This window comes from Macrotis lagotis, chromosome 8 (genome assembly GCF_037893015.1).
Source record: "Macrotis lagotis isolate mMagLag1 chromosome 8, bilby.v1.9.chrom.fasta, whole genome shotgun sequence".
Taxonomy (NCBI): domain Eukaryota; kingdom Metazoa; phylum Chordata; class Mammalia; order Peramelemorphia; family Peramelidae; genus Macrotis; species Macrotis lagotis.
The window spans coordinates 177822829-177840219 of record NC_133665.1 but is presented as its reverse complement, the minus strand read 5'-3'; the positions used below and the strand labels follow the sequence as shown (position 1 = coordinate 177840219).

The window sequence follows — 17391 nt, the reverse complement described above, 5'->3', positions numbered from 1 at the left end:
AAAAAGAAATTGAATAATTTGTCCAGAACCACTGAGGAATCACCAGGGATAGAAGTTGAACCCCAAGCTTCTGACTCCAGAGTTCAGACTCTCTATTGTGCTGCTTTTCTTCATCTAGTCTACTTTAGAATAGCCCAAAGTCAGAATAATAACAAAATGAATATGCGTTTTTGAATGAACCAAATAGATTTCATCCTAAAGGCATTGAAGTTTGGGTCTTCTACCCAGTAAGCTGTAAATCTGGAACAGGAAACAAAATCATTAAGGTCACATATTTATAACATCATATTCAATTAGGTTGGAAGAGTGTAATTTCTGTCATCGTCTCATAAAAAGATGTGTTTTTCTCTCAGATCTTCTCTAAAGAGAAGCAGCCTCTATTGTGACAGATAGGGACTGTTTTCAATCAGTTACAAGGAGCAATCTAATTAGGAGATGGTTTAGTGCAGTAACTGACTCCAGACTAATTTGATTTCTTTAGGTCTCTAAAGATCAATTGATCTGATTTGTTTTCCCTCCCCAAAGGCTATTTAGGAAAAAAGGAGACTGAAATGCCTCAAAATGAAATCCAAAACCTTGACTGCTTTCACTCGACTTAGGTCATCTTAGTAAGCTCCCAGCTAGTCAGCAGTGAAGGCCCCCTTGGGCTTTGGTTGGACCACCAAAAACTCCTTCTTTTGGGGAGCTCGAAGGCTACTTCCACCACAGAAGCCCATTCATTGAATGGGAACTCCTGAGCAGATTCAAACCAAGGGTTATCCAATCCAATTCTTTCATTTTACAGATGATGATGATGATGATGATGATCATCATCATCATCATCATCAACAAAAATAACAGCAACCAATATATATTGCATCAGTGTAAGCCAAGTACTTTCTCCATATAATCTTTTTTGAGCTCACAGAAACTCTATGAGGCAAAACCTGAGGCTAGGAAGTTCTGAATTCAAATCCTACATTAGGTACTTATTAGTTGTGTGACCTTGGGCAATTCAAGTGACATATGCCTGCCTCAATTTCCTTGTCTGTAAAATGAGAGTATTAATAGCACCAGTTTCACAGGGTTGTTGTGAAGCTAAAATGGGGTAATATTTATAAAGTATTTTGCAAATGCTTATGCGAATGCTAGCTATTATATATTATGTCCTTTTTGCTAATAGTATATTATTATTGTACATTATACATTTTTGGTATTATGTTATTATATTATGTATGTGAGATTATATTATTGTACTTTTATACATTGTATGTTATTATTACTCCCACTTTACATTTAAGGAAACAGCCTTAGCAAAGCCCAAATCTCATAGTTAGTAGAAGTAAAGAGGATAAGCATTTATATGATGCTAATTATGTGTCAGCCCTGTACTAAACACTTTGCAAATATAATTTCACTTGATCATCACAACATCTCTGTGAGACAGGGGCTGTTATTACACCCCTTTATAGTTGAGGAAACAGAGGCAGATAGAAGTCAGAATCACCCAGCTAGGAAGTCTCTGAGGCTAGATTTCAACTCAGATCTTCTGGAGCCCAGACCCACACTGTGCTACTAACTGCCTCTAATACAAGGAATCTGAGGCCCCAGGTGCAAAGTCACGTATAGATCAAGTATCCCCAGGTCCTCCAGGATTCCTCCAGGTCCTCCAGGATTCCTCCAGGTCCTCCAGGATTCCCCCAGGTCCTCCAGGATTCCCCTAGATCTTTTGACTCCTACCAGATGTAGCACTGCCTGTGGAAATTATTAGAAAAGACCAATCTTTATGGCTACTAGCATCTCCAAAACTTAACCTTCATGTGTACCTAAAACCAAAACATCATAAATCAAGAGCCAGAATAGAACTCAGAAGTCTTTACCTTTGGGGAAACTGAGGCCCAGAGATGAAGTAGTTTGCCCAGATTCACATCAGTATGAAGTATTAGAATCCAAATTTGAACCCATATCTAGCCCTATTGCCTTTTATTAGGTTTTTGCAAGGCCAATGGAGTTAAGTGACTTGCCCAAGATCACACAGCTAGGTAATTATTAAGTGTCTGAGGCCAGATTTGAACTCAGGCACTCCTGACTCCAGGGCCAGTGCTCTGTCCACTACAGCATCTAGCTGCCCTGTACCCTATTGCCTTTTTACAATGCTAGGTGTTTTGTTTCCAGGAACAAACAGCCTTAGAAATACTACTAGAAGTATCAATAAAATGACATCAGAATTACATTGATCTTGAAGCAATATGGTTTATCAAGGGTACTCCTGCTCCCTAACTCTATAACCCTGAACCCTCTCTGGGCTTCATTTTCTTCATCTATAAATAAATATCTAAGATCCACTGAAACAAGTTGAATGTGGCCAACAAAACCCCACTACTGTAGACCTAGACTCATTTCAGACATCAGTTCAGGTCTTTGTTTATTTTGCCTCTCACAAAGTAGCTTTCCCATGTCTGGATCCCCAGATATGTTCTCTACACGCACCTTGTATCTGTTTGATAGATGCCAAAATATGGACATAAGGATGTTGCTTTTGTCTGAGTATTCCCAGTCCCAAGCATAATCCTGCACATACATACAACTGACATGTGGAAGACCCAGTTCTCCCAACTGTTTAAGTCCAATGAGAAGCAGCCATCTCCAATGACTATGTCTCTTTTCTCTAACTCTAAGCATGCTTTTGGGATAGACAGTACAAAAAAAATATTTCTACATTTATATGTTTATACATTGATTCATTTAGCATATATTCATTGTATGGTATATAGTGTTACAGAACTATAGCTAGGTTCCAGATACAAGTTTAGGAAGGCACAGTCCTATAGTCCCAGAATTTCTTCTTTTGGTAATGACCATTCCATTCTGAGACCTCTTATAATGCTTTCCTTTATTCTGTAATGTATTTATAATGATTAGGTTTATATAAGCTTTTTATCTCCCTATTTGACTCCCAGCTGGCAGAAAATGTTTTTCCTAACCTTTTCTTCTTGTCACCTCTACTCCAATTCTCTGAATACAGCAATCATCTGATGAATGTTTGCTGAATTAGTGAATGAATGGACCATCTATACCCTGGTCCCATTGGCAAAAGTTCTGCTGATCAATCTGTTGGGTAGGTCATACCTCTGCCTAAGTGGTTGACCTTATCTGGAATATGTCCCTTCCTCATCTAAAGTACAGCTCAACAGAACCAGGAGAATCATTTATATAAAACAACAGCAATGTAAAGAAAAATGAACTTGAAAAGACTTAAGCCAACCAATAACCAGCCATGAATACAAAAGATTGATGATGGATCATGTTACTCACCTACTGTTGGAAAGGTAATAGGGACAAGATACCCAATGAGACCTACATTTTTGGACAAAGAAGATGCAGTGATTTCTTTTTGTTTTTAAATGCCTTTTCTTTTTCTTTGAGTAGAGTGGTAGGAGGGAAAAGGGGATAGGGATAGTGTTCTCAAAACCAGAAAACAAAAACCAACAAAAATAAAACAAAAATAAAAAAAGATGAGAAGAAAATCCAGAAGGCATCACAGCTCAGCAGAATGCCTCTTCAGTGTACATATTGAACTTATTACATACTTAGAAAAGCGGGCCTTAGATAATGGGAGATTCCCAGTTTTACCTACAATCCTCTTCTCTTCTACAGTGTATCTGGAAATGCTCATTTTATTTTCATCTTTTTAAGTTCATGATAAAAAGCAAGGAAGGAAGGAAAAGAAGGAAAAAAACAGCTCAGCTGCCAACTCTGACACAAGGCCTTCCTTATACCCAGCATTAAAACAACATCTTGTACATAGTAGGTGCTTAATAAGTGCTTATTACACTAATCCTTAATACACTTAATACACCAATGCTTTCTATCTTTTGAAATGAGCTTATCTGTTTTCTATTTACTTATCTGTGTGGACCTTGAATATTCTTATTTTGTCCTTGTGTATCCAGTGATTAGCAAGTATCTTGAACATCAGAAACCTGCACCCAGGCAGGGTTGGTCATGCCAATGCCTCTGCATGGATTCTTCCCCTACATTCTCCTTAGGCCTATGGATGCTCAATAAGTTGTTGCTGAATTGAATTGAGTAAGAACAGGAGCCAAAGTTTGACAATCATGTTTGTTTCCTTAAAATATGCTCAGAAACTCTTTGTGCATTGAAAGAAAATATGACAATTTGCAAAGTATTTGAACCAAAGGTTTGGTCAGGAGTCCATGACCCAGTTATGAAGATTTCTGTCCCATTTAAAAATATCTGCTAGCCATCACATAGACAAGAGTGCAGTTGATTTATTACCTTGAATGACCAACCTAATTGAAGAGAACAGGCACAAAAACAGAGGAGAAGATGGGTGGTACTAGTTTTAAGACCTGAGACTTCTGCCAATAAGCATGAGGACCCCCTGAAGCAAACTCAACAATTATGATTTCATAAATGAGGTCAAGATATAGCACTTCAGGTCTCCACATTTCTTAAGATCATAGATTTAGAGCTGGAAAGAACTGTAAGTGACCATCTAGTTCAATCCTTCATTTTATATATGAGGAAATCAAGACCCAGAGAGGCCTTATAATGACTTGCTTGAACTCACAAATAATGAGGATCTAGCTGGGACTTGCATCCATACCTGGACTCCAACCCAGTGACCATTACACTATACCTCACAACCTCTTGCCCTCTTTCCTTCCCACAGTTTCTTTTTATCAACAGACATACTCCAGGAGACCAAGGAATGTGAAGATTCCTTGTCTTTGCAGACCACCACTTTCCCAAGATGGAGCTTTGCAGTCATCAACAGGACTGAAATAGGTGATAACAAGGAGAGCCCTAGTTCATGCAATGGAAAGAATTTCCCAGCCATCAAAGCAAAACCCTTGAAGACGCTCCTTCTGAAAGTTGCACATGTTACAGATCCAGCCATAACAGCTGTCAAGATTCAAAGCAGTTCCATATCTATAAGGGCTTATAACTCAAAGGGCGGGGGGAGGTGGAGAGGGAGGTTCAGGAGAAACAGAGACACTATTGGAGGTTATATTATGGAAAAAATGTACAATGAAAGTAGAGTTTTGCTACCAACTTTCTCTTCTCTGTATCTTATCTACAAGGAAAATAAACAGAAAATTGTTCTTACCTTTCAATATCAGTGAGCCTGGAAGAGTCTCGGAAACCTTTGGCAAATGGATTGCTATCAATTTTCAGCTTGGTTATCTGGAAATGAAAGAGTACATGGTGGTATCACAACTAGGGTTAAAGTATTAGAGTGTTTGGTCAGCCCAGACTTGGAAGCTCAACATGCTTATATTCTATTTTTTCCCACCTCAAAATGATAATTTTCTAAAATGAAAGAATGTTGCAAAGTCTTTTTATTTATTTATTCATTCAACAAATAGTTTATCACTCCCCCCCCAAAAAAAATTAGCTTGCATCTCTTTCATAGTTGCCTATATCTGTGTTTGTCATCTCCCTCAAATAGAATGTATGATTCTTGAGGGTCAGAATTTTGTCTTTGTATCCTGGGCAATTAACAGTGCATGGAAAAGGCTAGGTATGGATCAGACTTGTGGTTTCACTGATATCAAGAATTTCCAGATGAGGGAAATCCCTCCACTGATGCAAAGGAGAGCATTCTCTGTAATTAATACTCATATAAGAGCTCTGGGAAGTTAAATGACTTGCCCAGGGTAATACAACCCAAGTGTCAGAAGTAAAAATTGACCTCAGAAGGTCAGTTCTCTATCAACTATGCCCAAGCTGCCTCTGATATCTAACAGATGCTTAATAAATGCTGTTTGACTGATTGATCTGCCATAAATTAAGGAAAGTTTACAATTTTTATACAGGCTTATGATGGTTGCCCTGGTGAAACCAATCTATATAAACACATTCACCTGAAGGTACTGTTGCTAACTTACAAAGAGGAGACTATGCAGAAAGTATCAGCTAAGAATTTCAACCCTTAAACCTTGTAAAAGAACTCACACAATCAAAAAGGTAAGCATTGAGAAAGCAAGAAGCATGACTTCTCCAATGAATTTTGTTTTTCATTTTGATTTTTGATTTCACTGACAGAGGGAATTCTCAGTATGAAAAGCCCCTCTACCAACACAGATCAGCAACTGGCCATTGCCTGCCAACTTAAGAATCTTAGAGAGTTGGTTGGATCAGTGAAAGATTAAATGATCAGTTCAGGTTAAGTTCAGTTGGTGTCAAAGGTGAACCTGGATCTTTCCAACTCTGAGATTTCTCCATTCACTGTCATGCTCTACTTCCCATTTTGTACCCTGAGAAATAAAATTGAATAAAACCTCTTTCTGAACAGTAAGTTCAGTGAGTTGGCATGCATACGTGTTTTTCATTTGTTAAACACTGAAGAGGCGATTTTTAATCACAGGCATTATCAATTAGTTAATAATATTGTTATTAAATAGTATACACTGTTATATTGCCTTCTACATTATAACACTTGAATTAGGTTAGGACACAAAACTTTAGATCTCTAAATTTCTTAATATCACAAATTTTGAGGTGATTAGGTCTCTAGTGACCATTCAATCAGCCAGATAAATGAACATAGCTGACCTCACAGAACCTTAAATGTAGTTTGGTTTTGATGAAAACCTGACAAGATCTAAAAGCAGTTCATGTGCCTCTCTTCACTGAATCCCAGCTGCCCTCCAAGGTGAAGCTTGCAGCCCTCCCCTGAGAAGTGTTTCTGAACCATGACTCTCAGCAGACATTATAGTCAAAAGGGTCAAGTGGCTAAGGATATTTGTAGCAGGGAATTTACTCCTCTCCTTTAGTCTGGGTTTGGCTTTAAAAGGTGAACCTTTGGGAGGAGCAATGCTTCTTATTTCCAAAAAAAACCTATGGAAATATACTTGGATTTGAAGAGCTCAATCAGATTGTTAGATCCTCAAGAGAAAAAGAACACAAGCATTTATTAAACAGCTCTATGCCAGACCCTGTGCTTATCTTCAATTTATTCTGATTGTATCTTCTTTCTCTCATTAGACTGTGAGTTCCTTGAGGGCACAAGGCAAAAAAGAAAGGGGATGGAAGAGGATGAATAGATAGTGTCATGGAAACAATGAACATGACTTTGAGAGATAGTGGAGGGCAGAAGGCCTGGTGTAGTCAACTATGTTCCATGGGATTACAGAGTCAGCCATGAAGAAATGGATCTATCTCCTGCCTTTGCTTTGACATATACTGGCCATGTGACCTTGGCCATGTCCCTTAACCTCTCAAAGATCCCAGTGCCAGTCTGATTGGGTTTTTTTAATTTGTTTTATTTTATTTTTACTTTCTTTGGATCCTCAGAAATCAGCTGGCAAAGGGAAGATATATATATATATATATATATATATATATATATATATATATATATATATATATATAATAAATAAATGCTACTTAATTGGTAGAAGGAATGAACTGGAGAAATCTCAGGTCTGGACAAAAATAACCAAATAAACATACTAACTACCTCATAGGATGGTTATGAAAACTGTGCCATGTAAATCTGAAAGTTCTAGATAAATGAGTTACTGTAAAAGAACTGTTACTGTGTGTGTGTGTGTGTGTGTGTGTGTGTGTGCGCGTATGTATGTATGTATGTGTGTGTGTGTAAGACCCTCTTTCCCAAAGAGAGGTCAGCAGCAGCAATGGGGTTCCCATACTACTTCAAAAACCCCTCTATAACTCAAGATATAGGTGAAGGTTCCACTGAATTAGAGTGTTTGAGAAATAGAAGAGATCATGGAGATTATAAAATACAGTTTTTCAGTTGAGAAATTGAGAAACTGAATGCCAAAGAAAGTAAATGACCTTACCAAGTCACACAGCTTGGTAAATAAAAGCAGAGCTGGGCCAAGGAGACAGCTTCTCTCACAATTCTTTTCACCAACTCATACTAATAGCATTATAGAACAGGCTTCAATAGGAAGATCTGCCTGGCACTTAGGAACCTGATCAGTTAGAGCTTTGGTTTTGGTAACCCCAACAACCAGTAATAATCTCCTGAGGCTGAGAAAGATAACTGCCTTTATCAATTACATTAAAACAGCAAAAGAAACACAAAGAAATCTGCATCCAAGTATTTGGAAGTCAATTTGAATTTATATAACAAAATATACCTGTAAATGAACAAATGATAATCTTTATTCTCTCCAGTACTACTCAGGGACTTTGGGATGATGATGATGATAATGATGATGAACAATAATAATGACATAATAATATAAAGGATTGCAAAGCATTTTAGCTATTATCTCATTTCATCATCACAGCATCCTGATGAATTTGGTATTATAATTACCTACATTTTACAGATGAGGAAACTGAAGTTGAGAAATGTTAAGTGACTTGCTCCAGGTTACACAGCTAGGAAGTATTTGAATCAGGATTCAAACTTGGATCCTTATAATTTGAATTACTTAGTCTAATTGGAACTAACAAAGACAGAAAAGGTTTGGCTTGCAGTCTAATGATACTAGAGGTGCTGGACTTGATAAATTTAGAGATTACCACAATATGTCTCACCCTAAGAGGCACCCTGTGCCTCTTAATAGTATAGTTGAAGACCTGGACTTTTTCAAAGCCAGCTCAGTGAGTAGAGCAAAAGCACTTAGAGATTCTAGCAAATTAGAAAGCAGTTTTGAGTATGGCCCAGGAAACAAACAGACTGAGTGAAATCCAGGAAAGGTTCAAGCCCAAGAGCAGAGATGAATTCTTGGGATGTGACAATCCACAAAGAAAAGAAAATGCAAAATGAAGATTAGTCCAAGAGAACTCCATTGACTTCTGCAGTAATGGGGTATAGTTGCAAAAAGAGGGAAGACAGGACTGAGAATCACAGGCTTACCATCAGTAAACATGAATTTAACTATTAGTACTATATATGTCTGACAAGAATTAAAATGGAGAAATATTGACATTCTGTTATGAATGAAATCACTTCCCCGATATTATATCATATCCCACTCCTCTCCTCCACCCTCCCTTACAATCATATTGACCTGCCAGTTCAGGGATCCTTGACTTTTTAGTGTGCCATGGACCCCTTGGGTAGAACATCTACTGAACTATACCCAGAATAAACTTCTAAATGCATAAAATACAGAAGATTAGCGAGTAAATCAATTATATTTTAAAACAATTTTCAAAATATTCTAAAAACAAATTCATGACCCTCAAATTAAGGAATTTGTACTCTTTGTATCTGCTATATTGACATACTGTCTTCTACCTCTGGGTTTTTGCTATTCCCTCCTCACTTTACCTTGTAGCATCTCCAGCTTCCCTCTCATTCTGGTTCAGGAGCCATCTCTTACTTGAGACTTTTCCTCATCATCTCAGTTACTAGCACCCTCTCTCACTCTTATAATAATTTTGCATATATTATTTATTTACTTGTCTACATGATTTAACACAGCCCCTCCTTCAATATTATGTATCTTCCTTGAAGGCAGGGACCATCATTCATTACTATTGATATTCAGCACTTGTAAAAACACCTAGCACAATAGTAGGCAATTAATACATCTTTGTTAAATTGAATTGAATGATGTTAAAAACAAAAGACAGAAGGGAATAACAACTAAATTGAAGGATGATTCACAAATTGTTCTTGGAAAACCAAATACAAGAATGGGAAATAAGCAAAGGTGACAAGAAACATAATTTGACAGGACACTTGGCCCTCCTCACTCAGCAATGCTCAGGATGACCACCACAAAGGTCACTTCAGCTTCTGCACAACATCTGTTACAAAGAATAATGAGACAGAGAAAATCTCAGAAAGATTTGACAAGATCCTCAAAGGCAAGTCAAACTTAATATTGATGCTTAGTAACTTCAAAGTTAAGTTGTGCATAGAGGAAGAGATTATATAGTTGGAAATTAAAACACAAAAGAGGTCAAAGGCTGGCAGACTACTAAGAAGCCTCATCCCTAAAGATGATGAATGTTTTCTTCAAGAAGAGTTAGAAAGTGCTGGGTTTGTGAGCTCTAAAGAGCTTATCTTAAAAGACAGGAAATGACTCATTACCAAAGTGAAATCATTCAAGCAGCTTCTCTAGGGGCTGACTGTTGTCAAAGCAAAGTCAAAATCAACATTTATTTAAGAGAAAGGAGAAAGATATTAAGAAGACACTTAGTGCAATTACAACAGGTCCTAGCTGACCTGTTAAAAAGTGTCAGTGTGCCAAATGAGAAATGGAGCAAGGAAAATATTGATACAGACCATCACCATTTGATAGAGAAGTTTAACTGATGAAAAGCAATGGACACTACGTAAGCACTGCCTAAATGGACACAAAGTAGTCAGAAAAAACTTGGCTGGCTTGCTTGGCTGGCAAGCATTTGAGTTTCCTTGCAAGTAGACACATCTAACAACCGAAGACTGTGATTTTAGAACATAAACTTATATTCAAAACATTATAGGAGAAAGTGGTGAAAATCATGAGCAGTAACTTCTGAAAGCAGAAAACGGGGAGGAGGAAAGTAAACCTTCAGAAAGATTGTCATAAGACAAATAAACCAAATTATCAGAATTTTCTGGACAGAATTAGAAGAACAATACCAAAACAGATCAGAGTGAAATTCAACAGAAGTGTTAATATCTCTATAAATTATCTTCACCATCACCAAGAGTCAGTTCACTGTATTTTGACTCTATATCCATATCAGTATTTGATAGGAGGCAGTGGAATGAGCATGAAAGAAGGGGAAGATTAGAAGAATGTTTGGGCCAGAACAAGTTTATACAGAAAAGACCTGAAATGGAGATGATGAAATTTTATTAGCACTACTAAACAAAAGAAAATATAATGGGTAATAATATTATCAGAAGGAAGGGGGTCAGGAAGACATTAATCTTTGCTTTTTTTATTTCTAAAAAATCTTTATGAAAGTGACCTACATACACACAACATACACACAAACACACACACACACACACACACACACAAACATAAATAAGGTATTGATGAGAAGGAAATAGGCTTTCACAGATGATTTTCTACATAACACTATATCCTCATAGTCAAAAAACAGATTTAATAGTGTAGAGAATATAAGATTGCATTATATCTACTTTTGGTTGATTTTTTACAATTGTTTTTATCATAGAACAAGATGTAACCTTAAAAGCTCTCCTACAATAAGATCTTATGTCAAGATGTTATGAAATTTCTAGACAGGTTCAATCATGTTGTAAGAATAAGGGTTGTTTAAAAAAATTGACCTAGCATTTATATAGCAGTTTAAACTTTGCAAAGTATTTTCTGTCATCTCATTTGATCCTCAAAACACCCTGCAAGATAAATGCTATTATTATCATTCCCATTTTACAGATGAATAAATTGAGGCTGAGCAAATTTAAATTTGTCCAAGGTCACACATCCAACCAGTTTCTGATGCAGGATTTGAACTTCAGTCTTTCCTGACTTCAGCTCCAACACTAAGACACTGTACTACCTAGTGGCCTAATGTTAAAAACAAACAAACTTATAGGGCAGTAGTACATTGGCCAGTTTTTTAATGGTTAATCTATAGGAGAATATGGATAAGAGTTTCGTAAAATGAGAAGGTAGAGATTGACTATGATTGTCACCATGGGAAAAAAGATGGCCATATCAATAATAGAAGCAGAGTAAGGAGAGAACTACTCTTGAAGAGAAGGTAGACCTGGCTTCAAGTCTCACTTCTGACTATGTGACCTTGGGCAAGTCACTTAACTTTTAAGTGTTCCAGGAAATTTTTCATGATGACAAGTTGCAGAGAAGATGCCAGCATGCACTGAGAAAGGGAGTTTATATATGTCAAAATTCTCTATACTGATAAAAATCATGTTGCCAAGCTAGGCTTATCAATAACATCGCAATTCCATTGAAATTGAGAAGTGTTTTAGATCACCTGACCTGATATTGTATATAATTTGGTTCAAGTGATTTAAACATTCCACGTGTCCTTTAATGGGAGGGTGTTTCAACAGAATACTCATTTATTAATTAGATTATCAATAGCAGCAGTGTGCTATAATGGATAGTGTCATGGTCTTAGATTCAGGACAACCTGGATTTATGTCTAAATCAGGGTCAATCTTGCACTAAAAAAAAAGCATTAGATATTTCATGTACTCAATTGATAGACCTATCTACTGCTCCCTAGGCATCCATCTAGAAATCTCCAGACACAGAAAAGATGAATCTTGAATGATGGGGGAGAAGAGAGGGGGAATGATGGGGGAAGGGAAGGAGAAACAAAATCTCAGAAAGAGAAACTGATTTTTGCTTTGGCTTCATTCTCTCTGTACAATTAAAATTAAGGAAAATCACTCATTGAAAAATACTAGACAAGAGTTCATTGGTTCAAAACCACTGAAATATGTGGGAACTCTGGTTGGAAACCACAATGTACTGTCTCAAGAATACATGAAGTCATGTTAATTAGAAACATAGGACAGGAAACAAAAGGAAATTGTGAAAAAATAGAGAAAGAAATAGAAAGAGGATGGGGTAGGTAATGCTTCTCCATCATCTCTACAATACCCAGCATGGTATTATGACTATAGTAGCCACTTGATAAGTATTTGTCCAAAACGTATTTGGCAATCAACAAATAATCATCTAGCACTTATCCTTATCTCTAAAATATATAGAGAGAACTGAGTCAAATTTATAAGACTTCAAGTCATTCTCCAATTGATAAATGGTTAAAGGATTTATTTAAAGAGGAAGAAGTGGGGTGGCTAGGTGGCACAGTGGATAAAGCACAGGCCCTGGAGTCAAGAGGATCTGAGTTCAAATCCAGCCTCAGACACTTAATAATTACCTAGCTAGGTGACCTTGGGCAAGCCACTTAACCCCACTGCCTTGCAAAAATCTTTAAAAAAAAATAAAGAAGAAGAAGTTAAAGTTATCTATAGTCATATAAATATGCTCTAAATCACTATTGATTAGAGAAATGCAAATTAAAACAACTCTTAGGAGCACTTCACATTTATCAGATTGGTTAACATAACAAAAAAAGAAAGTGATCAATGTTGGAGAGGATGCAGGAAACTGGGACACTAATGCACTGCTGGTGGACTTGTGAACTGATCCAATCATTCTGGAGAACAATTTGGAACTATGCCCAAAGGGCAATCAAACTGTACATACCCTTTGATTCAACAATACCATTATTGACTGTGCCCAAAGAAAGCCTAAAAAAGGGTGAAAGATCCACATGTACAAAAACATTTACAGTAGCTCTTTTTGTGGTGACAAAGAATTGGAAACTGAGGGGATGTCCATCAGCTGGGGAATAGCTAAACAAATTGTGGATGTGATGGAATATTACTGTTCTGTAAGAAATAGTGAACAGGCAGATTTCAGAAAAACCTGGAAAGCCTTACATGAATTGAGGCTGAGTGAAGTGAACAGGATCAGAACATTATACCTATTGACAGCACTATTGTATGATGATCAACTATGATAGACTTAGTTCTTCTCAACAATACAGGGACCAAAGACAATTCAGAAAGACTTGTGATGGAAAATGCCATCCACATCCAGAGAAAGAGCTATGGAGTCTGAATGCAGACCAGAGCAGATTATTTTCAACTTTTTTTAATTTATTGTTTGTTTTATTTTTCTAATGGGTTTTTCCTCTTTTGTTCTGATTCTTCTTTCATAGCAGGTTTAATATGGAAATATATTTAACATAATTCTATATGTATAGCCTATATCAGATTACTCACTGTCTTGGGAAGGAGGAGAGAAGGAAGGGAAATAGAAAATGTGGAACTGAAAAACTTGCAAAAAATAAATATTGAAAATTACTTTACATTTGATTGGATTTTTTTTTAAAAAGTACCTGCTATATGACATACACAGAGGGTGCAAAGAAAGGCAAAAACAATCCCTGCATTAGAAAAAATTACATTCTAATTGAGTTTGCCCCACTGATTACAGATTGTAGACCAACCCACCTTCTCATTCCCTTGTACCATTTGCCTTGGGAGGCTCTGCTAGGCCCATAGATCCAAGGGTCCCCAGAAACTTAAGAGTCTCTAGAACTTCAGGAAAGATTATAATACAAATTCCTTTAAATAACTGAGGTCTTTTCCATCTTTCCCCAGTAAGAAAATATAATCTTCCTATCTCCTAGATCTAGTTAGAACTTCCAGATATTAATGACATCCTAATGAAAGGTAAGACTAGTCCCCAGAGATTTTCTCACCCACCACAAAGAGACCATCTCCTCAAAAGCCTTAAAAAATGAAACTTAACCTATGCTTAAACTCCAGAACAGTAGTTTGACTGTTCAAACAAATGCTTGACCTTTACATCTTAAATTATGAGATAGTTTGTTGAAAGTGTCATATATTTAACTCTTATCTAATAATGAACAGAAATATAATTAACCCCTTGCAAAAGATGGGGAGCAAGGGCCAAAAAAAGTTTCCATTTTTATTGCTCATAAATAAAATCTTGGGATACAATAAATTAGAAGCAATTTCAGAATTTCTGTGGGGAAATTGAATTTTGTTTATAGAATCATGAAAATAATCACTCATTTGCCCAGGTCTTAAAAGAAATTACAAAGGGTCTGATGAGAAATGACCAATTTGTCTCAGTTTCCTCATCTGTAAAATGAACTGGAGAAAATTATATTATTCTATTATTCTCCTTTTCTTTAAAAATCATACTATTAAATATTATTGCCTTTTCCATTTCTGCTCTTTTTTCATAGAAATCTATACTTATTTGAGGACAGCATGGTGACACCAGAGTACCCAGAGTCAAGAAGTCCTGAATTCAAATTCAGCTTCAGACACTTACTTGGGTAAGGCACTTAACAATTTGCCTCAGTTTCCTCACCTGTAAAATGGGAATAATAATAGTGCCTACTTCACAGAGAATCAAATAAGATAATGATCATAAAATATATGGCAGAGTGCTTGGTCCTTAGGAAGTACTATATAAATGTTAACTATCATCATTATTAATGTCATCATCATCCTTATTAATAATAATAATGATACAATATAGCCCTCAGGCCCCTCCACACTCATATGACTCCCCTTCATATACCCTATGTTTCTTTTTTTTTGGCAAGGCAATGGGGTTAAGTGGCTTGCCCAAGGCCACACAGCTAGGTCATTATTAAGTGTCTGGGGCCAGAGTTGAACTCAGGGATTCCTGACTCCAGGGCAGGTGCTCTATCCACTGTGCCACCTAGCCGCCCCTATGCTATGTTTCTTCAAGTTCTTCCCCCAAACTCAGAGGTTCATCCCCCATCCCTTCATCCCTGTCCTAAGCTATTCTTAATACTTGGAATGTTCTTCCTATGATGATGATGGTGAAAATAGCTACATTTATATTTTATGTTTTAAAGTTTGAAAAATGTTTAATAAATTTTATCTCCTTTGAACCTCATAACAATTCTGAAAATATATGCTATTATGATCCTCATTTTACAGATGAAGAAGTTGAGGCTCAGAGATATTAAGAGGTGACCTTTGTATGTAAGGAAGGATTTGAACCCTAACACTACATCAACACCATTCCACTTCTTCTATATAATAGACCACTTATAATTCTTAGTTTCCTTCAAGATTAAATCATTGCCAACATATAAAATTGTTTTCATTGTTGCTAAGACTTTATAAAGGTAGACAGGAAATTCAGGGAAACATTTCATTCATTATTAATTAATTGTAGATTAAGTTCCAAGTTTCAATGGCACATTCAACTGCTTTCATAAAAAAGCATGTCCTCCAAACCCAAGCATATCAGAACTGTAATTTAGTGAATGGTCTTTGTGAGTTGCTGTAGTTGAAAATTCACCACCTGCATCCAATCTGGTGATGAGCTTCTCCAAATTCAGAGACAGCAAATGCTTTGATAAGAGACATGCAATCCATCACCGGTCCAAGCCTTTCCAGACTGGTAGCAGCTTCCATCACCTGTGTGCTTGACATAGTGCCCTGCCCCCACCAACAGAACCTCCCAAACTTCATCAGGGTGTACCTAGAGGACCTCAGCTAAAAATGGCACCCAGAAGAAACCTACTGCTCCCCACTTGCACAAGAATCCACCCCCTGAACTTCCTGCCCAAGAGCTTTGCCATTTTCTTCCTCTGGTCTGGCATTGAACTCCTGTCCCCACCCCTGCCAGAAGGAACCCTTAGCCTTCTCTCTACTCTTAGAACCATTTCCCTCCCTTCCCAATGGTGGTTGGCCACTCCTGTGGAGCAAACAGCCCAGGCATTCTAAGGACTCCCAAAATCACCATTCGTCCTGTAGTTGAATCCTTAGAACCTCTGGTACTTTCCATCTGTCCTGTAACTGAACTGTTATATATGAGTCATCTTACCTAATGAGGGTACAAGCTCCTTAAGAGCCAAGATTATCTTCTTTTTCTGTGCTAAATGTTTTCTATATGATAAGAGTTCTTTTTTCATCCATTCAAATACTAGACAAAATGTTGGAGTAGGACTTTAAGATTATCTGTTGGTATTCATTTAGGTTTATTCTATTTATACAACATAAGTTTATTAATTAAATGTTTAGAGTAAAATTTTGGATGATATTATTAGGGTTTTGTGGCCAAATCAACTCTCAGAGTAACTGTGCTAGACACACACACACACACACACACACACACACACACACACACACACACCCCAAAAAAGGAAAATAATATTGTAGGGAGGAGCCGTGACAATGTTACCCATGTATCCCTAGCACCTAGTCCATTGTATGTAATAGGTACTTCATGATTTTTAAACAAAGTTACTACTTTTAGCAGTTGGATTTGAGCATGGGTGCATTTGTCACCAAGAAAATAATGTCTATCTATTTCATGAAGCGAATAATCTAACATCATGTAATAAAATAACATTATAAAGATCAGAAGAAAAGGAAATAGATGAATTTGAGGCAGAGAAGAGGAACCTCTGGGAAGTTGGATCCAAATGGGGAAAGAATGGGGTAAAGAGAGAGAGTATTAAAAAGATGTCATAGCAGCTTTCAAGTCCCATTCCCACAATGAACTTACATATTCTAGATCCTGCCAAGCTTTTGGCCTTAAACCAAGCTTGCATTTTTAGGGGTAAAATAAGTGGTCCCTACCCCTCATTTTTTCATGTTGTCCAACATAAAGGAAGGGCCATTGCTCAAGAGTGGCAAGCAACATGCAAACTGCCTACTCACCAGTTGATTCTGGTAGGCAGTAACAGCTGTGAACACGGTCTCAGGGAAGATAAATGTCCTAAATTCTTCAGACTTCAGATTGAGCAAGGAAGCAGTATGGTCCTTCTTCTTGATGATGTGGACTCTGGGCTGGTATTTGTGCATAGAGTTCAAAATAATCTAAAATGAAGAAGGAGAAAGCATGGGCTAAAGATTCAGCTCCAGAC

General features: G+C 37.0%; 1 protein-coding gene and 1 long non-coding RNA gene across 3 annotated transcripts in view; one reads left to right on the top strand and one right to left on the bottom strand.

The window, feature by feature from the left end:
- Positions 1-17391, bottom strand: part of TBX20 (T-box transcription factor 20) — a 79503-nt gene that overhangs the window by 36859 nt on the left and 25253 nt on the right. Inside the window, exons 5-6 of the mRNA XM_074198921.1 lie at positions 17186-17344; positions 5114-5190 (exon numbers count right to left, since the gene is read on the bottom strand). Coding sequence (XP_074055022.1) covers positions 5114-5190; positions 17186-17344 — 236 coding nt within the window. The remainder of the gene's footprint in view (positions 1-5113; positions 5191-17185; positions 17345-17391) is intronic.
- The window catches only part of LOC141496390 (uncharacterized), a 74438-nt gene that overhangs the window by 52755 nt on the left and 4292 nt on the right, over positions 1-17391 (top strand). For both annotated transcript variants that reach the window (XR_012471045.1, XR_012471046.1), the window contains 2 exons: positions 5823-5973; positions 14722-14814. This is a non-coding gene — a long non-coding RNA (uncharacterized LOC141496390). The remainder of the gene's footprint in view (positions 1-5822; positions 5974-14721; positions 14815-17391) is intronic.